This window comes from Oryza brachyantha, chromosome 11 (genome assembly GCF_000231095.2).
Source record: "Oryza brachyantha chromosome 11, ObraRS2, whole genome shotgun sequence".
In the NCBI taxonomy this organism is placed as follows: domain Eukaryota; kingdom Viridiplantae; phylum Streptophyta; class Magnoliopsida; order Poales; family Poaceae; genus Oryza; species Oryza brachyantha.
The window spans coordinates 3,901,025-3,925,952 of NC_023173.2; the positions used below are offsets into that span (position 1 = coordinate 3,901,025).

The 24,928-nt window shown below is 39.4% G+C and overlaps 2 protein-coding genes across 2 annotated transcripts; one reads left to right on the forward strand and one right to left on the reverse strand.

The window, feature by feature from the left end:
• Positions 1-959: 959 nt before the first annotated feature.
• LOC102714413 (disease resistance protein RGA2-like) lies at positions 960-6,911 on the forward strand. The gene is made up of 3 exons (XM_006663232.2): positions 960-1,345; positions 1,753-2,883; positions 3,744-6,911. The coding sequence occupies exons 1-3, from the start codon at positions 1,067-1,069 to the stop codon at positions 6,636-6,638; spliced, it is 4,305 nt and encodes a 1,434-aa protein (XP_006663295.1). The 5' UTR covers positions 960-1,066; the 3' UTR covers positions 6,639-6,911.
• A 7,259-nt stretch (positions 6,912-14,170) lies between these two features.
• On the reverse strand, positions 14,171-24,197 carry LOC102721683 (serine/threonine-protein kinase TAO2-like). Its single transcript, XM_015842487.2, has 16 exons — positions 24,145-24,197; positions 22,669-22,779; positions 22,010-22,164; positions 21,243-21,504; positions 20,508-20,736; positions 20,275-20,425; positions 19,982-20,167; positions 19,334-19,519; positions 19,130-19,185; positions 18,351-18,405; positions 16,160-16,199; positions 15,748-16,073; positions 15,518-15,649; positions 15,273-15,421; positions 15,066-15,134; positions 14,171-14,663 (listed from the first exon to the last, which is right to left on the reverse strand). Exons 3-16 carry the CDS (start codon positions 22,109-22,111, stop codon positions 14,588-14,590), a joined length of 2,019 nt encoding a protein of 672 aa, XP_015697973.1. The 5' UTR covers positions 22,112-22,164; positions 22,669-22,779; positions 24,145-24,197; the 3' UTR covers positions 14,171-14,587.
• Positions 24,198-24,928: the final 731 nt, after the last annotated feature.

Genomic DNA, 24,928 nt, shown 5'->3' on the forward strand with positions numbered 1-24,928 from the left:
CCTCTAGTCTTTAAGAGCAAGGTCAATAGTACAGCCAACAACCGGCTATACTCATTGGCACGTCACTTTATAGCCAGTAGTCGAACTAACCGGTACATTAAGTGGGCTATTACATGTACTATCTCTTATTAATATAATAATTAATTCTGCATGCACATGTAACTGTGTAGGATCCAAAGAGAAATCAATATGTGTGGCCATTTGTGTGTGTTGTGGCATGAAGATTCGTTTATATTAGAAAACTGATTCTAATCAAATGCCAAAGGAAAGATATAAATCTTATCAATACTGTATCGTCCTTCAAATAAAATCCATTCTAGCTTTGCATGAATAAATAAATATACATACGTCAAGAAAACATAGGAAGGAGGAACCGAAAAAAAATCTGTGAAAGACGAACGGAAAAATAAAATCTGCATGGATATGGTTGGGTACAAGAGGAACATGAGCGGCAGGGTGCGCAGCCATCTATCCGGCGGCGGCAGCAGCACTTCCACGCCATGCACCATTGTTGGTGGTGGCGGAGATCGGCTCGAGTGGAAGAGAGAAGCAACCTGTGTGAATATGTGTGAATAGAGTGCGAGATGTAGAGAGCGTGAGAGAAGCACACAGGATCGATGCGGCTTGATGTGGTCCCACAAAATATGTTTTTTTTTATCGCTAACGCAACTGCATGTGAGCGCATCGTATGTGGAATCATACTAGCGCCCCATGATAGACTAGTCGCTCGCTTAATTTCTTCTCTCTCACCTGTTCTCACTCCTCCCCGTAACAAATTTGATGATATGGAATATTTTGTAGCCTGAGTAGGATTATTGTACCAGCTCTAAACAGTCCCATGTGATGTCACATTATTTAGGGTAGGCCGGTAGGGCCAGCGATCGAGCATGTGCACAATCCACTCGGGTCCTTCCGGGAAGATATACAGCTTTGTCAGTTAACCATGATCACACGCAAGTGCTGATGCAACTGATGAGCGCGGTTGTCTCTTGCTCTCAGAGGATAGAAGCAGTAGGTACAGAACCCAAGATCCGAGAGAGAGAGAGAGAGGGGAGCGAGAGCAGCCATGGCGGCCGTTGGGGGCATGCTCACCGGCGCCGTCCTCACGATGGTGAGCAAGCAGATTGGCTCCGCCATTGGTGGTCAGGTCAAGCTGCACTGGGATTTCGACGAAGACCTGGAGAACATGAAGATGACGCTGGAGACCCTGGAGGCGTTTCTCAGCGACGCCGAGAGAAGGTCCGTCGCCGAGGAGTCGGTACGGCTGTGGCTGAAGCGACTCAAGAACGCCGTCTACGACATCTCCGACATGATCGAGGTGTTCCAAGCCAACACCACGCGAGGGGTAAATTGTTTCTTGCCAGATTTCAATAAACCAAGCCTTCCTTCTGTATGGTCCAGGCGTTTTACGACGCAGCTAGTGGATGCAGAGGAGCTGTTTGTTGTTTTTTTTTTCCCAATCCGGTAGAATAGATCTATTTATACTAGCATCAATTATTGATAGTATAACTTTAGAGATTTGTTCCGGTCCAACAAAAAGTATCTTGAGATATCAAATCATTTCTCACCATTAGATCTAACTGAGTGGGGATGTACGCTGTTAGATCCAACGATCAAAAAACGATTTGGTATCGCAAGGTACCGGTACCTCGAGATACTTTTTTATTGGACTGCAAAATTGTTCCCATATTCCACGAGTTCCAGTCCATCAATTTTTTAATATGCTGACAGTTAATAACAAAAACATTGCAGAGCAAAATTATGATCCCCTGTCTTGCAATTGGTCCCAATATAGAAATGGCCAAACAAATGAAAAGGATGAGAGACAAACTAGAAAACATCGCCAAACAGCACAACAACTTCAGTTTTATGTCCGAGAGTTACTCCAACAGACAGCAACTACTTTATTCTGAACGGAGAACATCACCCAAGGTGGAAGAAGCAGCCATAGTCGGAATGACTCAAGAGAAGCAAAACATATTAGATTGTTTATCTGATAATCTCTTGACCCAAGATTTCATTATCCTTGCGATATATGGCATGGGAGGGATTGGCAAGACAACCTTAGCACAGTTAGTTTTCAAAGACAAAAGATTCAAAGAGTACTCTCAGGTGTGGGTCTATGTGTCTCAGGATTTTGACTTGGATAAAATCGAGAGCTCTATAATTTCACAACTCTCCAAAAGGGAGCCCAGTATGACAACTGATTTGGAGATGGCAACACCTGATATGAAGATTATCATTGTCTTGGATGATCTTTGGGAGAACAATGGTTTTAAATTAGATAACTTGAAGCTTAGGCTAAATGTGGGCAAGGGGGCCAAGGTGATTGTAATAGTTACCACACGTGAGGAAGGCATTGCTAGGAGATTTTCTACGGTCACACCATATTTGTTAAAGCCATTGTCATATGAAATGTGCTGGGAACTAATAAAACAAAAATGTGCCTTTAAAGACAGAGATGACAAGGAATGGTTGGAAAGTATAGGGATAGAGATTGCAAGGAAGTGTGGAGGTGTGGCATTAGCAGCTCTATCCCTTGGGTACATGCTGCATTCCAAAGGGGTCGATGAATGGGAATCAGTGAGAGATAGCAATATTCTGAATGAACCTACCTCAGATGATGTATCTTCACCTTACCATGTGCTTGCATCCTTGAAGTTAAGCTATGTCAGAATGAAGCCATGCTTGAAGATGTGTTTTGGCTACTGTGCTATTTTTCCAAAAGGCCAAAAGATGGTTAAGGATGATTTAATTCTTCAGTGGATTTCCCTTGATTTTATCGAGCCATCAAAAGTTTACTCCCCAAGGCAGATTGGTGAGATATATGTTACTGAGCTTTTGGGAATGTCATTTCTTCAACATTATTCAAAGTCATCATCGGTAATGGACAGTTCTATTGTCTTCATTTTAATTTATCGAGTGATTTTATGGTAATTAGAATAAATGCAGTAGTGGTTTTATAGGATGTTTAATTACTTGTTGCTAATTTAAGGTAAAAAATAGAAAGTAATATGAGAAATATTTGAATATATTGTATATTTAATTTTTGTACTTACTATTCGGAACCAACCAAAAATTTTACCCTTAACTTCAAATAATGTTACATATAACAATCAACAACAATATATAATAACCAATGTATTCAGTATATGATTAAAATTTAAATATTTATCCTAACAATTAAATTCTAATACTTATGATGCCATTAGGAATATCAGGTGCAATTTATGGGTTGGCGACTAGTAAAATAAAATCATCGGTCCACCTATCATAATCTTATACCTTCTCTTGTCAATGGTCGAGTAAAGGCAATCAATATCCCGCTACCCTGTGATCTCCAGGTGCCTGAGTATAGAAAAGAGGTCACTATTTTACTAGTAGTATAATTTAATCTATACCATTAATTTATTTTTATTGAACGACTGTGATTAAATTATACTACCAATAATATTAGGTGTATTAGAAATTTGAAGGGGGTAATATTGTCTTATTATTGTGATCTTTATTACAAAAATAAATAAAATTAAAAAAATACTGCTAATCAAGTAATTAACAAAGTACAAAAATACCTTTTTTCTACTGGTAGTATAATACTACCAGTAAAATGTACCGGACAGATAGTTTTCATAATCTGGATGCTTCACTGATTGATTTTATTCAAATTTAATTACTTGATCATGTGTGAAGTTTCATGGTTTGTCTTGTACATAACATAACACAGCTAAGTACAATTGTTGCAGAGTGTCACAGCGCATGAAGGGAATGTTACATTGTTAACCATGCACGACCTGGTGCATGATCTTGCAAGATCGGTCATGGTGGATGAAATTCTGGTTTCCAGCGAACAAGACAAGAATGGCAAAAGCAGCTACCGATATGCGTTGCTCAATGACAGCAGCAAGCCATTGAAATCATTCACCAAGTTTCCTGCCAAGATAAGAGCATTGCGTTTTGTCGACTGTGCCAAAAGTGTGCTCCATGATGGCGCATTTTCAGGTGCCAAGTACCTGCGCGTCTTGGATTTAAGCGAGTGCTCTGTACAGAAGTTGCCAGATTCTGTCGGTGATTTGAGGCAGTTGAGGTATCTCAGTGCTCCAGGAATCCAAGATACTATGATTCCTGGTTGTATAACCAAGCTCCCAAAATTAATATATCTCAATCTCAGTGGATCTTCAATGCTCTTTTCACTACCAGAGTCAATTGGAGAAATGGGCAGCCTGATGTATCTTGATTTATCAGGTTGTTCAGGAATTCAAAGAGTACCACAATCATTTGGGAAGCTCAATTTGTCATATCTGGATCTGTCAAATTGCTCTAGCCTTAAGGGCGTATCAGAAATATTGGGGAACCTCACTAAGCTGCAGCATTTGAACTTATCATATTGCCAATATGTAGAGAAACTAGGAAATTTGGGTAACCTGACGAAACTGCGGTATTTTCACTTTTCAAGCTCAGGTTCTCCAGGGGTGTCAGAAAAAGATGTTTTCGGTGGGGGCACCAAACTTGAGTATTTAAACCTATCGACAGAGTTCACAGATACCAAAATCAAAAGGCTTCCTGAAGCTGTGGGTAGCTTCATTAAATTGAAGTATTTGAACTTATCTGGATGGACAGAACTAGAAGAATTGCCAAGATCATGGGGTGCTCTTCAAAATTTGATCCATCTTGATTTATCAAATTGTTACAAGATAAAAGGTGTGCCAGAAACCTTGGGTAGCCTTACCAAGCTCCAAAATTTGAATTTATCATACTGCTGCTGCTACCGAGAAACTCGATGTCAGCTTATTGGGCTTGAAGAAGTGGTAGGCAAGCTCACCGCACTTCGGAATTTGTATTTATCAAAATGCCTGGATACTCTCTTCTTTGGGATTAAAGGTAAATACAGGGACGAACAAATGGAGATGTACACTTCAGAACTTGTGTGCCAAAATTTCCTTGCATCTCTCAGTTCGCTTACCAATCTAGAGGAGCTGGACTTATCTGATAACTTGAGTATCAAAACTCTACCTGAGAGTATTGGTGACCTGGAGAACCTGCATACACTTAACCTCTCGAGCTGTGATGGTCTATGTCAGCTTCCAAGAGTTATGCGCGAGATGGAAAGTCTGAAACATTTGAATGTTTCTAGTTGTTATCATCTGGACAAGTCAACTGTACCTAAGTTTGACAGTAGTGCGGTCCTGCTACCACACTTTGTGGTTCAAGCTTGGGATCGTGAATCTAGCAGCAATGTCTTTCTGCTTCAGGATGTAAACACTACTGAGCTGGAGATAAGCAAATTGGAAAACGTGGTCAGTGTAAAAGAGGCCCAGAGAATAAGATTAAAGGAGAAAGAGATTATCTCAGAATTGTCGCTCAGCTGGACACGAGATGCGAGGAGATTTGTGGAGGATCAGAACGTGTTGGCAGAGCTAGAACCGTCAGGTCAGTTGTACGAGTTCAAGCTGCAGGGCTACAGCAGCGCAGCATTTCCAGACTGGCTGATGGATGTTGCTTCTCACCGTTTCCCCTGGCTCAAGAGCATCGATCTGGTGGATCTGCCCAACTGCACCTGCCTGCCACCGCTCGGTCAGCTGCAGCAACTGGAGACCTTGTCACTCGATGGACTCAATGGCATTACCAAGATCGATGGCCAGTTCTGTGGTGGATCATCAGGAGCATTTCACCGACTCAAGAGTTTTTCCATGTCCAACATGGAAGGGCTGGAGGAGTGGCGGACCAGGTACTCCTCCTCCGGCAACGGCAGATGTACGAGGAAGTTCATGTTCCCTAGACTGAAGAAACTGAAAATACATCACTGCCCCAAGTTGAGCCTCAGGAGTCGCCCTCCTAAAGCTGTTCACTGGGAGATCGAGGGAAGCGACAATGTGATATCGTCGTGGCCGAGAGCCTCTGCCTCGTCGTCATCCGCCGTGCCAATATACAAGCTGATCATCAAATCCTGCAGGTTGCCACTGCACCAGTGGAGCCTGCTTCAGAGGCTAACTATCAAGTCTTTAGTCATCGAGTCGTGCAGTGATCTGAACAGCAGCTCGCCGGAGATCGCTCAAGCCTTGTCCTGCTCCCTCCAAGAACTCTTCCTGAAATGGGATGACGATAATCCGGAGCTGCCCAGCTGGATGAGCATGCTCACACATCTTAACAGTTTGCATATAAGTACTAGGTGCCCGGAGCTGAAGGTGTCAGGAGGGGTCATGAAGCAGCTCAGTTCTTTACGCTTGCTGACTCTACATGAATGTGCAGCCATGGCATCACTGCCAGAGTGGTTGGGAGAGCTCCCTTCTCTCTGTGAACTGCGGATCGAGAAGTGCCCCAGACTGAACAATCTGAAAAGGGCCATGGATGATCGCCGCCTCACCTCCATCAGGTCGCTGCATGTGAAATCCTGTGAAAGCATTTCGGTGCTACCAGAAAGCTTGGGCGAGCTCATGTCTCTCGAGGTTCTTCATATCGATGGGTGTATCAGTATCAAGTCTCTGCCGAAAAGCATTCAAAAACTGACCAATTTGGTGAGTGTACGAGTCCATTCGTCGCCTGAATTGGAGAAGTGGTGTGAATTGGAGGAGAACAAGAACAGGTTCTCCCATCTGCTCAACAAGCATGATGACTGCGATTACAATCATGGGACGGGATAGTTAATTTGTTGATACATTTCTTATTTTTTGACAACGATTTTTTGCCATGGTAATATTTAATCATTTTGCTGAGACGGAACTTACCTATTGCATGGAGAAACAAAATTGTGGTTGTCACAAAATCATTTTACCAGAATTAAGTGTTGGTGTGAGAATTTTTTTTTTTCATATTGCTATAAATAAATTTCTGGTGATAGTGTTATCTCTTTTAGATAATTGGGCGGGGAACTCATAATTGAGATAAATGAAAAACAAAAAAAAGAAAATACTAAAGACTAAGCTTCAAGCATTTCCTACTTGCTTTAAGCTTCTGGGAGATGCTGTAGTCCAAACATTACGGTGTGTTTGGTTTGTGGACTAGGTAGTACTCCTTTAATGTCTTTTTATATGATGTCGTTGACTTTTATATTCATGTTTGATTATTCTTCTTATTCAAAAAGTTATATAATTATTAATTATTTTGTTATAATTTAATTTATTATTATAGGAACTTTAAGTATGACCTATAATTTTGCATATTTGAATAAAATTTTTATATAAGACAAATAGTCAAATATAGATCCAAAAGTCAATGATGTCATATAAAAAATGGAAGGAGTATGGGTTGGAGCCAATCCAGGATAATGGTATGAGTTGGTTCTATTTTTTTATTTGGTTGAAGTGATGAGTTAAGCCGTGTTTTTTGTTTGGATGCATGGATATGATAGGATAGAATGATCCTGTGACATGTTTGGATGGAGTAAAGGAGGTAGAATGAATTAATGTGGTTACGTCCCCATATTGTGTTGGTGATGTACCTTCAAAATGATAATTTATAATACAACATAATAAGTTTGGTTGATATTTAAAAATTAACTCAACATAATTGTATTAATATTAATACAAATAATATTTGAATTGCTCGTCATATTTTAAATAATAATAGAAAATAATAAATGGAATTGTCTATGCCATGTTACAAAAAATTACATCAATAGAAATAACCGAGTGACATCGTCACATAATTTAAAGTTCTAATAAATAAATGAATTGCTCATGCCATTTAAATAATTATAAACAAATATTAAATGGAATTTTGTACGTTATTTTTATCAATACAAATAATCATGCGTAGCAGGTGCGTCGAAGTGGGACAGAGTCGTCTGGTCATTTTTGATAGATCATCTCATCCTGGATTTGAGGAAACATTCTCTATTTGAGTACATCTCATCCCATCTACGAACCAAATACCCATAAATATAGGATGACTCTTACCCAAACTACCAAAACCTCGCATCCAAATACGCCCTAAAAGAGAAAGGGACGAAGGAGAGAAAAATGTTTTTGTGCTTTACTTGTGTAATAAGGATCTTTAGTTCTATGTTTGTGTACCAAGGATCTGGTGCCAACCGCCAAAATCTCAATTAAATCAATCCTTAAGACCTAAAATATTTATCCAAAAATCCTCTCCCAAATAAAATCTCTATATTCAGATTTCAAAATTCGATACCTATTAAACCATTCCCCAGAGTTTGTGCAACTCCATATATCTAGCAACATCCACCCAAATGAGGGAATGCACATTGACAAGCATTCAAATATTAAATTTGAATTCAGAAGCTGATGAATACCCCTTGAAACTTTTCTTCCCTCATGCTATCCGCTCCTTCTCCAAATCTATTCAAATGCATCCACTATTCAAAATTTTGTTCCAAATATAGAGATACAATTAAAATACCATTTTCTATGAATTCCTATTATATTGAAGAATTCAACATCAAATTCAAATTCAAAATCTCATTTCAAATCCTCTCTTTACACACTCAAATGAATTTAACAAGATAAACAAGAGCTACTATTTTACCATCACCCTCTCATGGCATAAAATTTGTAGCGGTCTTTTCTCAAAATGTCATCTACAAAATTTTAATAAGATTGGTTTCTACATATTCTGGCAACATTGCATAGGGTATCATGGTAATTGTTAGGGATAATAGATCATAAGAGACATGATTTAACGTGAAGAACCGCTCCAAGGTGGAGAGGAAAAAAACCACGGAAGACCACTAATAACGGTACGGGGTTATATATATAAGGGTGGTCTATATTTATAGGCATTGTATATGATTAATACTATTATTGGACTAGGACTAGTATATTTAAGGCATAATCTAATAGTAAATAATAAGGATAAAACGGCTTTTAGTAGGGTATTTCAACCATTGACCACTACTTACAATGAAACATGAGAGCGAGCAGCCTTGTAGAAATTTCATGACAACCATCCAAAAGAATAGAAAATAAATCAAAAACAATAAACATGACAGTGGATTACTGGAACGGTAGCTCTGACCCTAGTGGCCAAAGCAGCAAGAGAAGATTATTTACAACAAGAAAAAAACAACTACAATCTTACTACCTAGGATGATACAACAACTTAGACCTGAGTTGACACCCCAGCATCAACATGGTTTGTTGCACCATCTATTCTTCTCCTTGCAATGCTCACCCTCTCCTCTTTGGACAGCCGAAGCTGCACCCTCTGCTGCCGCTCCGCGAACGTCTCCAACCCGGCGTGCGACATCACGAGCGAGACGACGGTGAGGAACTCCCCACCGGAGCCGAGGCTTCTGGCATGCAGGTAGCCCCTGCATCTACCAGCAGAGAAGCACAGCATCTCGATCCACACACCTCTAATTACTCTCCACATCTTCTTCTCATCGCCTAATTGCATCAGCTCTTTGGCCAGAATCCATGCTTCTCGAATAAAGCCACTCTCTACTGCAGATTCTGCCTTCCCAATTATCTTTTGTGTAAGTGTTTTTTCGTCAAAGAGCGATACGTCGTCACCTTGGAGGATGTCCTCCAGTTCTCCATAGGCAGCTGTGAACAACACCCTCCTGCTGCTAGGCAGCAACATCTCAGGGTTAGCGAACAGAAGATGCATCATGTAGTTGGACATCTGTCGACACCGCTTTACAACCCCGTCAGAATCAGGTGATGCTCCCATACGATGAAAGCAAAAATCCGTGGCGAGATGCCAGAGAATGATGCTCTCGTCGAAGGGCTTCTCTATACTCGCTCGAGTAAAGATTTCTTCGCAATTATTTCGCTCAAGTGTCAAATGGCCCCTGCTGTCGCTGAATTTCCAGTAACTCTGAACATCCAATATGTAGTTCACCCATCCATCTTTAGCATGACCAGAAACTAAATCTGTGACACCCTTGGCTGAGTAGCAGGGCTCTAGATGAAAATATTGGTCAATCAAGCCTCTGCACTGTAACCAATCTACAATGGCCATCAATCTTCTGTGTTTTTTCTTACGGGCGAAGAACCGTATAAGATTGTGCTGGAAAACCACATTGGACCATCCGATTTCTTCATAAAATCCCCATGCCATGGGGGTAGTAATCCACAGAAAATAGGTAACGTACAACAGTATAAATGTAACTTTGATGTCAATACCCCTGTAGGCTTCTTTCCGGATGCTATGGAAGAGGCCAATGGGCACGATTGGCACTATTGCAGTAACTAACCATGTGCACACAGATAAATCATTGACACATTCAGGTGTAGATCTATTCTGATCCTCATCATGCCAAATCTTGCTATAGATGAGATCAAATGTATCGGAGAGCCCCTTACGCAATGCTCCGTAGACTCTGTCAGTGCTAAGACACCAAAAGGATCTCAGTTTAGTAAGGCGATCAGGAAATGAGTATGCAAAGTCCACAAATAGCTTGTCAGGTATGGAGAGATGGTTCTCCAATTGTGCAATGTCCTGAGTGGATGTGGAGCTTCTACTTGCTTCTTCATTACCATGGAGTTGCACAAGGTCCCTTGCTCGTTGTATGTATTCTTCATGCTCTATCTCCCTGTGAATGGATTCAGTTCTCGGTGAAGGATGGAATGTGTTGACTATGCTACCAAAGCTAGCCCTCATGAGAGCCCATGGCTTCTCGATGCATTTGATAACCCCAATAATGAATAGCAGAATTCCTGCAGCTAGTAACCTCTTGTCGGCTGAGGGAGACCAAGACTTGGTGAATATGTACAGAGCTACTGCAACCTGAGTCAATGTAGTAACAAATTGTTGTTGATTTTTGTTAGAGATTTGGTTCACGAAGTAGATCAGCGTAACGCTGTAAATAAAGGAAAGGCACAATCCTTACAAAAAAGCTAAGAGATAGTGAATACTACAAGAAACCACTTAGGCGTCGGTCGGTGGCGGAGGATGGATGAAAAAATGAGGTATGGATGAGAATGAAGGGTAGGTAGAGATAAAATGAGAAGAAATTTGAATTTAAAGTGATTAATGTGATAGGTAGTACACCATAAATAGTGATAGAGATGCTTACATTTTGGGTCAAAGGAAGTAGATATTATATGACACTATTGAACTCCAGCAGGTAAATATTCAACGTGGCAAACCAATGATGTTTTAACCGTACATCATAAATAGTAACTCCTGTTCTAAAATATAAGCATTTCATCATTGTTTAGCATAGATTAAGAAGATGTTAGTCACTTCGGTGGTCAAATTTTAAATTGATTAGATTCTCTTTCTAAACATCTGATTGGCTCTAAATTTATTGAAATGATTGAAATAATGAGAATTATTATAGAAATGCTTATATTACAGTACAAATTTTGAGTGCTAGAAATACTTATATTTTAGAACGGAGAGAGTACATCATGCTAATAAATGCATGATAGACATATATGGAATCTCTCAAACAAATGACAAAGATATATTGATAGTGGAGCATTTCAGCTGGATGAAATAAAAAAAAAGCTGAAAACCTGCTGATCACTAAGAGTCTGAAGCTGTGTCTACCTGCTAGCTGATGCTGCAGTGCTACCACCGCTTGTCTGCCTAGCTAGCATCATTGCACTTGCGAGCAATGACTGTGCCTGCCCGCCTTTCGCGGTTTCGCCCCGTCGCCTCCTGCTCGCCCCGACGACATCCCTGCTTATTGCCATCCCGTTCACCGTGCACCATGCAGTGGCACCGTTGTCCCCCACATCTTGTCGAGATGAGAATAGATTGGGAAAGGAGAATTTGATCTAGGGTTGCCAACGCGGCACAATAGTTTTATGCCTCGACCTCTGCATCTTCTCTCACTTGCCTATGCAGCCAAGACTAATGACGATTGTCATCATCATGCAAGCTCTTGCAGAAGCCCAGATCATGAGCTATGGAGAGGAATGTAGCAGTCATGGTAGTCGCTGCTAGATCGAGGTATGGCGAGTGACATTCCTTGCCCTACTGAGTTCTCCCCTGCAAGTGTCAGGGGGAACGAGCTATGGAGGGGAATGTGGCGGTCATGGTAGTCGCTGCTAGATGGAGATGTGGCGAGCGCCATTCCTTGCCCTACCAAGTTCTCCCCCGCAAGTGTCAGTTGGAAACACCATAGGTGCTAGATTTCCAACCGGCATCCTAAAGGTGGCACCAATGATCCTAGGTCGAGCAAGCACTCATGAAGTTTCAAAAGCAAAAGAAATGCATTAGAGCCAGGCTCATCCAATCAAGCCAATGTTTCGAGCCCATCACGGTGGTAATCAATGTTAAGATCACCACAACTCCGACAACACGTGAATAAATGCCAAATTCTCAAATCATGATAACAACAAAGAAAAAATAAAAGTAAATCAAGAAATTGATCTCACTTGGGGATAAGGAGAAAGGCAAAAGCATAAGAACAATAAAGAACCCTAGAACAACAAAGGACAATGGTGGGGGAGAAATCCACGGAGGAGGATAGGGGTACCTTTTAGTTGCTCAAAGCTACCTTTCCATATCTCGGTGGGGGAGGTGCGCGCTAAAGGTCGTTGCATCGGGGTTTGGCATTGGAGGCTCATGACTATTTGATCTAGCCATCCCCAAGCTTGTGGTAACCAGATTTGGTGACCCATGTGGTCCACGCTGCCTAATTCGCCGACCAACCATCAAGGAGAAGGCGTAGGAGAGTGGGATGGGCAATGATCGGGGCCAAAAAGAGGAGACGGGAGGCAATGATGAAGGCAAGGGGGATGAAGGGTGGTGAAGATGGAGGCAAGGAGGATGTGTGTTGTGGCGACGGAGTCCGAGGCCGTATGGAAGAAGGAGGATGGATACTGACGACATCAATGAGGCGAAGAGCGCGAGGATAGGGAAAAAGAGAGACATGGGGCGAAGTGGTTGGTTGACACATAAAAGAATCTCCATCCTTATGACCTTATCATCTTAGATTATTGTGGGTGTGCTTAATTAAAAACATGCGCTTGTAATATGTAATATATGATATGTACCAGTTCTTTTAAGAAAACCGGTATTAAAGCTTTTAGTACTAGCGTCAGTGCTCAAAAGTATTGGTTCTATAGTTTCCCATGTCGCGGAGGCAGGAAATGCTCAATATGTACCAGTTTTAAATGAAGCAGCACCTATGAGCCGTCACCTAATAGGTTTTTTTTTTTAGTAGTAGTGAGCCAATATACATGACTAATTAAATGGAAAATCAAGACCATCTGAATAATTAAATCAAAAGTAACATCCACTAATATCATATATTACGGTGTAACATAAAGAATCTCTATGCCAAACTAACCTGAGACACGGAGGTTACTATGTGCCGCCTCCACAGCTCGTTGTCCTCAATGTTGTAGGCCGATATGGAGATCTGTCCGCCGAGGTGGATGAGCATGATAGGCGCCCACAACACCTCAAGGTCATGGCTGCCAGACCTATACCGCGGCTTCCTCTGGCGGTTGAAGATCGTGGCGAGGGCGTATATGGCGAGAGCGTCCCCTCCTAGGAACGCCAGCCAGATGCTGAGCCTGAAGAGGGCCCGGATGTGCGTCTTGCGAGCGTTGGCGAAGAAGGAGAGGTAGCACTGGACGGCGAGGCTGGCCAGGACGAGGATGCGCAGCTGCCACTCCTCCCACCACTGCACTGCACCTGACAGCCCACCCATTTAGTTTGTGCTGTTGTTTCTCTGCAGCTGGGGTTCCTGCAGCCTGCTTGTGTTTGTGCTACTGCTTGGCTCTCGTACAGTAGCTAGCAAAATGTCCGTGCGTTGCAATGTGTGAAGAAGGCGGTTTTAAATCATTGATGGATGTGTTGGCTTTAGGAGTCCTAGAGCAGAAGCATTCCATTGTATGGAAACAGCAAAGCAAGGAACAATTGCTTCCTCTCGGGCAATTCAGGGGAGGAAGGCAAAGCACAAATACCATTGCCTTTGCTGAATTCAGGGGAGATGCTGCTGCGGGTGCCGGGTGCGTGCCCTGATCTGCACGCTACGGTCCAAACAAACACACAGCTTACATCTAATGTCGTTTGAATTAATCCATTCAAAACGATCGGTTTTTCAGTTTAAATCTAAAGTTGTATTGTCATTTGCTTGCGCCTTGCACGCACAGGTAATTATGCAGTTAACACTGGGGTTCACATCATCTACTATTATGTTAGTGACATTAACATCACTGATATATGGGTCTCATCCTCTGAGAGGTCTATATGTCAGTGACTACAATTACAATGATATAATATAATAGTAGAGGATCTCGGTCCGTTCACATTCATCCTTGCCATTAATGATGACCCATTGACATAACCATTATTCTATCCTCATTTCCAACAAGTTACAACAATCTCCTTATGGATACACAGTAAGATGCCATTACAATAATCTCTTCTCATTACAACAGTGTTATGCAACCCCTAAAATGTTGATCTCGTCAAGAGATTTAAATTAATGTAAATTTTGGAGAAAGGTGAGAACTGAGTAGACAACTAAACACAGTAGTAAGAATGTGCAGGGTGATGATACATAGATATCAACTACATCAGATTACAGTTTTTTCCCCATTGCCATCCCAGTTGCATGTCTTCGCTACTGTTAATTGGTCATCTGAATTATGTTTTTCCTGAAGTGTAGTACCATTATCTGCCTCCAGTCCAGCTTGCCTTGACACCAATAGTTTGAAAATCCTCACCTGTTGCTTGGACCAGGTTGTTCGTGGCGAATTTCAGTAATTACTAATCCAGCTTGATGTCCAATTGCAACCCTGGAACAGTAAGATTTTGTGCATAAAGCAGGTTTGGAGATGGAGGAAAAGAAAGTCTGAATTAACAAAGAATGCAGAGCACATCCTGAGATGAATGAATTCTTCTCTGAAGGAACAACATGCTAGCCAGAAGTGTAAAAATAACAAGTTGGTTTGGTCTGGTGACAAATGGACAATTGCAGCAAAGGTAGACCTCCTACACTACTGCAAAACTCAAGAAATGAGTTGATCAAATCCAAATGGAGAATTTCAAGGAATAAAATCTAAATGTTTACATATTTGTGTGAAAATTAGTACTTATCAAGCTTATTTTAATTTACAATTGCAGAAGTTACAGGGAAGCAGTAACATGCCCAACAACCTAACATCAAGATGAATAGCAGGTTCCTTTTAATTACTCACCGTTTTGAACCCTTCAAACAAACTATAGCTGCAACTTTTCCGAGCTCAAAGTCCAGTACACCCTCAAGCCTAGAAAATCATGCATGTTAAACAATGTCATTTCTGAACCAGCACGTCCTCCAAGACACAAAATTTTTTGGCAAGATCACATCTCAAGCATAGAAATTATGGATGGCCACAGTTGATGTGTGCAACCTAGGAACTTACTTGAAAGTATTGGAGTTCCACAAACGAACTGTCTCATCAGCTGAACCTGTAAGTAGGATTGGTAGATCTGGATGGGAACAAACACAGGTAACGCAATCCATATGTCCTATGAGTGTTTGAACACAAGTCCTGCTTCTGCAGTCCCAAATCTGAATCAAAACGAAATGAAATGCATTAGAACAACATTTCCACAAAAATGTTCACGAGGTATCACAGTATTATCCCTGTACTGAAGATGTCCTAACCCTGGCCGTTTTGTCCAAAGAACCAGTTATTATGTATTGGTGATTGCCACGGGTGAAGAAATCAAAACAGCTCACTGCAGCTCCGTGCCCAAGCAATGTGAATTCACGACGGGAAGAACGGAAATTCCAAACCTGCATTTTGACATTCATATTACAGAGAATTCAGTTCTAAAATTGTGTTTATCAAAATTGACAGCAGGGTAAATTAAACCTGAGACCCCTCACTGCACCTGTGTATTCATCATGGAAGCAACCACAAATCTATATGTGTCATGTGGGTTAAACTTGATTCCATGTGCTACAAAGCCTTGCATGTCAAACATCCTGATGCACTCCCAGCACCTGTTCCAGTCCCACATCTTGATTGGATCAAAGGAGCCAACTGACAGCACATAAGGCTCAGTTGGATGAACATCCAGACAGGTGATGTTCCATGAATGAGCCTTGAATCTCTTCACTTGCTGTACAGGGGACTTGTATGTGTACACCCTTATGAAGCCATCATTATATCCAACCACAAACCATTGCTCTCGCGCGATGAGCTTGGCTGCGCTAGCTGCAGTAATGGAGTGATTAATCTGTTAGCATTTGCTGTGACACTTGGGTTTAAGTCGATGGTTATCAGTGAGTCAGGAAGCATGCCTCTTGGTGCATACGAGCCTTGAAGAAGGTTGGTCATTTCCTGTGGACAAATATATGGGCCAAACTTAGTGGTAGAACATCTAAACCATTCAACTTCCTTGTCGTAAACATGTAGAAATTATTAGTGATATGCTCTAGAGGCAAACATAGAGATGGTCGTGATTACATATTTATCATGTATTGTTCTTTGAGATAGATAACTTTGATTAATGAATATGTGATTCGTTTATGTGACTCTTTATGTTGTAAATTACTATTTCTTCGAAGGTTACTTGATTAAATATCAGATTTGGAACAAATGTGATTAGATGATCAGAACATGTATTAATTGATGATTATGACTCATGGATTATAGTGTGAAGATACCAAATCAATCATGTGGACACATATTGGTAAACATGATGTTGGATAGATCTAGCTAACATGAGAAACTGCGAGAGTTATATGTGATGTGTCATTGGTGTTCTCATTTGACGGTTGACATATATAGTCCTCGGACTTGAGATTATCATGGTTCCCATCATGTGTAGTGGGTTGCTTAGGAACTACAAGAATGCTACATCATGACTGGATAGTTATAAGAGTAGTTTTGAGATATATCATGAAATATATAGTGGGATGTGAATAATCAATATGAAATATGCCCCCCACTGGAGAGATATCTATGAGTCCCTCGGTGTTATACATTATGCAAGTGCATGACCATGCTAAAGGAGATTGAGGAGTCAATCACAAGTTAAGTAATCTATTACAAGATTGAGTGAATGATCGAGGTATTAAAAAATAACACATATCTAGTCTTGAGCTTAATTGATCGTGACGCAAATGGATCAATATAAAGATACAATATAGGTTTAGCCGATGTGATCTATTTGTTTGCTTGGTGGGTCAATATGTTCTGCTAGGAGCCGTTGTTGTCACGTGGACGGAAAAGGGGTTTTCGGGTTGCAATCGAGTATTCATGAACCTATGGCTCACACACTTAATGAGCTAGAATACGAGAATTGGATGCTGATCCAATACACACTTAGTTTAGATAGGGATTTGAGCCAGACTCTTGTGGGCCTTGTAGGCCCAATTTCAAGTCTTATATATACAAGTGCGAGGAGACTGGTTGTCGTGTGAGAAAACCCTAGTTGTCCTCCTCCGGAGCCAAACCCTAGCCTCACTCGGACACTAACATATTCGCGTATGATGTTCCTTTCTTGTACATGTAGATACTAGAAGAGGCACCGCTATATTTGGTGTTGATCGACACGTAAATTTGCATCCTGATGTGCATGCGCGTGGAGGGGAAGACTAGACTACAGCTATTGACTACCTCCTCTACATCGACGCACGCTGGATCTCTGACATTACTTTGGCTTTTTAGCACCTTCTTTCATTGCACAAACATGTTGTGCGGTAACAACTTATGATCCTTTATTTGCCTGGCTCCTGGTTTACGTAAATTTTTTTTTGTTTTACACTATTGTAGCCTACCTGTTTCCCTACGTAAACTTATAATGAATTTTACTTCCTGTTTTCTTGAAAATGCAGATAAGCAAACTTCACCATGTAGCACTCAATTTTTTATTTGTACCATTTGTTATGAATGGTGATTCAATTCGTAGGTAGGATAAGGGTCCCAAAAGAACAGGATAAATGCGAGATAGCTCTCGTTGGCGTTGGGCTTCTGCTGGTGACTGTAATCAAGCTAAAGCTAACTTTATGATTCTTATTGCTTGATCACAATGGCTGTAATCTTCACCCTACCAACAAACCATATATCTAATTCCTAACTATACCTTCCTACTTGATAGACAAGATATTAAATACCTAATCGTCCTATTACTAGAACTAACTATGTTAGGAAGATAAATCCTCGCCTAATGTCCTACTACAGTGACAGGCTTACGGTATTGATGCTCATAACATCATTATATCATCAGTGGTACTTATCTGAATTTACATTGGGTGTTATGTATATTTAACATCAGAATTAATTATTCCGAATTTGTGCATAACCTATATTCATGTTTTAGAAAATTGATTTATACATGGTACATATTTAGAAGTACATTGATAGATATATATATTAATTGAAAAGGTATTTTGTGTTATTTTTTTTAATCTTTGGTACTTTCTAGTGTAGAAGTACCACAAATTAAGGCTAAAAATAGTATATAGAGCTCACTGAGTAACCACTTACTTGTGTATCACAGTTCAAGACGTCAACTGAACCAACGATATTGCCTGTCAAAATCCTGCACATAAGAAATTTGTCATGGTAAAAGCTGGAACAGCCGTTTTACATATGCTACGAAAAAGAACGGAATGTAATTGCTGTTCACATATAGAAGATAAATAAGTAATTGACCCTCATTTTGTGGCCCCTAAATATGATTATGGCATAATCATATCACTAGATGAAGTAAAGAACTTTCAGAAGGAAAGAGATAACCATGAAACATAATGATTGTTAAATCATAATGTACTGAAGAACTACAATTCATGTAAAAAGGTCTACAAAAACTCATAATACATAATCTTCATTAAAAGGAGCTTGCAACAAAGTTACAATTGATTTTAGGAAAAAAAATGTAGAGAAGCAACGAAAGGACAAGTAGGGCAAGGAGGTAATAAATATTTCGCAGGGTGATACGCTCTTATACATCTATAGAAAGGTGGTGTGGAACATCAACAAACCTTATTACTGTAAAGGCGAACTATATCTAAACAATCAGACAAACCAAGCTAGAGATATATTAGCCCATGTCCTCACCATTTTTATTTTTGTTTTCATGATTCAAAATAATGAAATCATAGCAAGAGTACTTCTCATGAAAATATACTGTAAACTAGCAAATAGGTGAGAAATCTATCCTTGTCTATTGGTAGCTCAATCAAATCCTGGTTTCAGTTATCACCATAAAAATAATGTACTTTGTCTCCTCTCAAACAGAAAAAAAAAGGGACTATTCCACTTACCATGGCTCAGTGGGATGCACATCTACGGGAACATCAGGATTTTCCATTGGAATGATCTGACCAAAGCAAACAGGAACCAAAGAGGACCAAATTCCAAGATAGTTATGAACAGGTTCACAGAGATGCAGTGATAAAAGTAAAGCAACATGACATGGTTCCAACGGCATATAATTAGTTATTAAAAGTTTCAGCTGATGCATGCACCTGTCTGTCCTCCTCTTTCTCTCTGAAACAATAACTGTTGGCTTCTTGGTTTCCATGGGTGTCAGTTAAGTTCAGATGGCTCGCCAGCCTGCTCTCAAGGGAGGCAAACTCGTTGCTGTATGAGCTTTGCTTCTCGCGGTTATCGCTGACGAACTGGTCCGGATCCAGGCCATGGCTTATTGGCAGCTGAATTAGGCAGCTAAATCAGTTTTTCGAATATAAATAGATGTTTTTTCCTTGTTTGAGTAAATGTTAATACATGTACTGTAATATGCAGCTATGAAACTGCCGTGCTCAACATTACAAGGGTACATGCACCAAAAAGAACAATAATTAATAGAGTTCTACCATGATAAAACATGTTAAACTATTGAATAGCCTTTTCAAATGATTAAAAGGCAGTGGTTAATGGATCCCCTCAAAGGATTAATGTCATCAAAATGAAATCCCTTGTAAACAGGGGAAACATTGTGAAAATGAGGATTCAAACTAATTTCTTAATACATCAGGAAATGTTTATAAAATTGATTAAAAAAAAAGACTTGTTTACGCTTCATTTACCAAAGGAAAACAATTCCACTGTAAGGTTCTGTGAAGATCATAGGTTTATTTCTGAAAACAACAGATGCCATCAACAATATTAATTACCTTGCCAGTCATAGTTTCTGTCTCATTAATCTCATTGATGACATCCAAAATATTAGGTCTTTTGTGCCTATCAGTCTCCACACACTTCAGAGCTATCTCAGTGCATGTCTTCACCTGTTGGCGATACGCTTCCAGTGAGAAACCATTCCATGCTGCCTGTAGCCTGATCGTCCAATTTCCTAGTACCTGTGAAATCAGAATGTAAAGCTGAGCTGCTGTTACTATTCAAATGCAAAATGATTACCTTGTTAGAGATAATCACTGATCCTGATAAACACAAACAGCATTCTTACTAGATCAGTAAATTCTTGGGAAGACATTTCAGCACTTCTGGAGCGCCCTCTAGGTCCTGCAATTACATTTAGCATTACAACACCCAAGCTGAATATGTCTAGCTTGTTTGACAGTACATTCCTCTCTATGTATTCTGGTGGCAGATATCCACTGCATAAGGACACATCTGTGTGAATATTTTTGTTATAAGAAAAGGATTCAATCAAACATGTTGTTCAGCTATTCAGCTTACACTGTCCCAACTGGAGTTTGTGTGATCCTTGTTTTCTCATCGGTGAAGAGCTTGGACAATCCAAAGTCTGCAAGTTTTGGCACCATGTTCTTGTCTAGCAATATATTTCCAGGTTTTAGATCCAAATGGTAAATAGGTGGCTTCAGTCCCTCGTGAAGATATTTTAAACCCTCACATGTCCCTTTAATAATTTTGAACCTTGTCGGCCAGTCAAGACCATGAAATTCATCTGCAAAGATAAATAAAAGAGGTGTCAACATAATATAAAAAACCCTAATATGCAAAGAGTTATTGTTTTTTGTCATAAAGATTAATCAATTCTACATTTGTTCGTTCAGTATCATTTTGCTAATCTGTGTGGTCCATAATTCAGGTGACTTTAGGTCTACTTCAGCCACATTCTATTGCTCATATGTTTGGTAATTGGTTATGGAGTTTTGAAAAAGAAATAAAGTCACTTATCATGCTAGGGACAGCATCTACTTGTTGGTTGCTATGTTTATGCATGTACTACATGGTTTTTTGACAAAAAAGATAATATCTTATTCTTTACGGTTTATTTTCAGAATTATCCACTAGCTTCATACATGGGCTATCCTCCAGAAGCCCGATTCACGGAATACGTTCACATCTATAAAATCTTCCTTTGCCTAAAAAATGAAAATTACCCTAATATACAGGATTGTTTTTTCTTCACATGGTAGGGAATACATTATTACTGGAGAAATATCATACCAGAAAGATGGTTTTCAAGACTTCCACCATGCAGATACTCGAAGCAGAGAGCTCTATGTATTATTGCAGCAAAAACAATCCTTCCTCTGTACTCTGCATATTTATGTTGTGTTTCGTAGCAGTAGGCAACTAACCGTACAATATTTGGATGCTCAAGCCTCATGAGGTTCTGAAATTCATTCTCGAATTGCTTATCATCAAATCCTAGCGTATCATTATGAAGCATCTTCACTGCAATCTCATCTCCATTTTTAAACTCTCCCTGTTAAGGATTTGTTGTCAGTATCCAATACATCATGATTGAAATTTACTGGTGATAATATCTGATAAAGGGGAAATTGTAAGAATCAATATTTATTTTTATTTGTTTTCTGTCAAACTGCAGTACAACCAAGCTTCATGGAACAATAAAAAGCAGGCCATAGTTAATTGCTCACCTCAGTACGTAATATATGTGCAAGCATGCATGGCATGCTTGTTCTTAGAATCTATACAGTGTTTGTCAAATTATTCACAACAAATGGGGATGATTTTTGACTTTTCATGGAAAAAGTCAAATAATATATTTATAAACAAAAAATAATTTAAGAATTAAACTTTTATATACATATTTTTAGCAGTCTAAAAGTCAAGCCTGAAAGATAAACTTCAACAAGAAAACCTCAAAATCAGATCCAAGTTTAATGTTGAAAATTCAAATTTTGGTTTATAAGCATAAACAGAAACGAAAAGATGGAGGTGAATGTTTAATGTTGCCCTCAACTTACCTTATAAACTGTTCCATATGCACCTTGACCAACTTTTCGCTCCTCAGAAAACCCATCTGTAATTTCTTCTAGCAATCGAAATGTTATATCCTTTGGGTCCATGGTTGAATCTGGAACTTGTGGGTGTTCTTGTCTTTGCTAGTAAAGAAGCTCTTCTGCATGAGTAAAACACAGAGTAAGTACTCCGTTAAATAGGAAGAAGTAGCATGCAGCTGTCACTCAATTCAACATTACCAGCTAGCTTCTGGTTATCACAACGAATCTCAGTTACTACAAAAAAATTAATTGGAGCGTGTTCTAAATTCATGCAAAATTGTTTAAGGCATTATCTAAATGTAAATGAACTGCTTGCAAAGGGAGGCTGTGTGTGTTCTTAACGATTTAAAAGCTAATGCTATAAAATAAATTTTGCTGAAAGAATATCCAAAATCAAAAAAATATAAATTTTAGCTTATAACTATATGCAAAAGTGAAAAGATAGGGACAATTATTTTCTTGTATATATATATATATCACATACATTCGGTACCAATTAACTTGTCCAGAGCATATCTGGTGTTTGTCAGTTTCAGGTGACTATTTGTAGACAAAAACATATACAGCCTCCTAAATCAAGATAATAAAAGTAAATACGTAATAAATATGTAATTAGCACTAACCTGGAGAGATAAAGGAGAAACCTTCTCTCGAGAGGCCGGACATGATACGGAGCTCAGTCACTTGAGACTATAAACCCAAGTGGCAACGGCGCCGTAGACGACGAGAGCCAGCTGTAAAGCATGGCAGAGTTGCTTGCGATAATTGGAACAAGACAAAAGGTGTGATTTTTTGGTTTTTTTAAGAAAAAAAAAAGTCAAACGATATATTTTTACAAGTAAAAATTTGTAAATAAAACTTTTATATATATATTCTTAGCAATATAAAAGTAAAGACTGAAAAATAAATTATGATAAAAAATCCTAAAAATCGACTTCAACTTTAAAGTTAAAAATTTGAATTTTGGTTTATAAATACAAGTAAAAGCGAAAAGATGCGGCTGAAAGGGTCGGACACCAACAATCAAGTTGTAATTGAAGACATACCGGGCATGCGTGTACAGCACAGTTCGTTTGTGCTTCGGTACACAGCTCGTCCAGTAGTATAATTTCGAAGCAATCAAGATAACAAGGCTGCTTTGAAGCAGGGACCATTTTGTATTACGCCTACCTACTTCGCTGCTGAGGTATTTTAGAGAATTTTAAAGGAATTGAACTAGATTTAGTAAAATTGAAATAAATTTCTAATGTTTTGAAAGCGATATTTTTCTTCTGGTTCTTCTTCTTTTTTTTCTCAAAAGAACACAAAGCATTCCATTAATACTAGGGTGACATACTGGCTAAATCGCCAACTATTGAGTTTGTTACAAACTCGGGGAAATGGTGGCCTATCCAATTTTAAAAAGTGCTATTTCCCATATTGACCCTATACTCAGTTGTTGGGAGTGATTGTTGGGTTGTTTTTTAAAAATAATTTATGAACAAAAATTTTATATATGTATTCTTAACGATCTAAAAGTTAAGGCTGGAAAATAAACTTCGGTGAAAAACATTAAAAGTAACTCCAAATTTAAGATTGAAAATTTAAATTTTGGTTTACAAATATAAACAAAAGCTAAACGATGTGGGTGAATACATTTGCGACGCAAAATAGGGGAATTGGGTGACTTCTCATGAGAACAGTCGAAATTCAGCAAAGCCTAAACATTTTAAGAACGATACCAGCCTCCAACATGATGAAACCGGCAGCGGGCAGCTGCGCGCCCACTGAATTGGATGCGTCATTTACACATAAGTTGGAAACTGAATGCATTTCTTATCAGTTTGACTTCCTCTGGAGCTTACCTATATCTGCATCTTTTAAGTATGTTTTTTTTTTCAGAAAATCTCTCTTATCAGAGCATGATACATCTGCAAATTAATTAGGCATTCTGTTCTGCAAGTGATATGGCTTGTGATTATTGAGTGATCACGTTTTATCTTTGTAAAACAGACTATGAGATGCCGTACATAGGTGGCTGACAGAACGGGGATGGTTGACGTTAGAGATCATCCAGATTATGCAGTCAACTATAAACTATGAGTTTTTAAATTGCCTACTTTGGTCGATGATCAGATCTGAAATTAGCACCAGGGGTGAGATCCAATGGCCTTAATCGCTCTACTAAGGTTAAGAAGGCAAAGAAAATATTTGGGATTTCCTGTCTCCCAGTGCTGCTTCCGTTTGTTTGGCTAGCTAGCTACTGTCAGTTATTCCATGCTGTAGAAAAAAGTTTGAGCAATTGGCCAAATTCAGAATACACAAATCTGCACTGAACATTACTTATGCAAAACAGAAACTAATTAAAAAACAGAAACATATCAATACATATTTCTTCTCTCTTTTAACAGAAAGTACAAACTCTATACATGTAGTTGTATCATTCACATGAGATTTAATAGTGTTTATACTTTCTATTGGGTGGGAGCAGAAACAGTTATGAAAATGTTTTTCATCATAGACATGTAGGGGTAGCTACACCTGGTAGTACAATCTAATTTTTCATTTATTGGTACCAATTAACTTGTCGAGAGCATATCTGGTGTTTGTCAGTTTGAGGTGACTATTTGTAGAGAAAAACATATATAGGCTCCTAAATCAAGATAATAAAAGTAAATACGTAAATATGTAATTAGCACTAACCTGGAGAGATAAAGGAGAGACCTTCTCTCGAGAGGCCGGACATGATGGATACGGAGCTCAATCACTTGAGACTATAAACCCAAGTGGCGACGGCGCCGTAGACGACAAGAGCCAGCTGTAAAGCATGGCAGAGTTGCTTGTGATAATTGGAACAAGACAAGGTGTGATCGTTTGGTTTTTTTAATAAAAAAATTCAAATGA

Bases quoted from the DNA above. Each gene is read 5' to 3' on its own strand.
- LOC102714413 (XM_006663232.2), top strand. From the start codon at position 1,067: ATGGCGGCCGTTGGGGGCATGCTCACCGGCGCCGTCCTCACGATGGTG. The intron at 1,346-1,752 runs GTAAATTGTTTC...AAAACATTGCAG, and splicing joins AAGCCAACACCACGCGAGGG to AGCAAAATTATGATCCCCTG. The intron at 2,884-3,743 runs GTAATGGACAGT...CAATTGTTGCAG, and splicing joins ATTATTCAAAGTCATCATCG to AGTGTCACAGCGCATGAAGG.
- LOC102721683 (XM_015842487.2), bottom strand. From the start codon at position 22,111: ATGGACCCAAAGGATATAACATTTCGATTGCTAGAAGAAATTACAGAT. The intron at 18,406-19,129 runs GTAAGTGGAATA...TCTTATGTGCAG, and splicing joins GTGCATCCCACTGAGCCATG to GATTTTGACAGGCAATATCG. The intron at 16,200-18,350 runs GTAAGTGGTTAC...ATTTGTCCACAG, and splicing joins TCTTGAACTGTGATACACAA to GAAATGACCAACCTTCTTCA.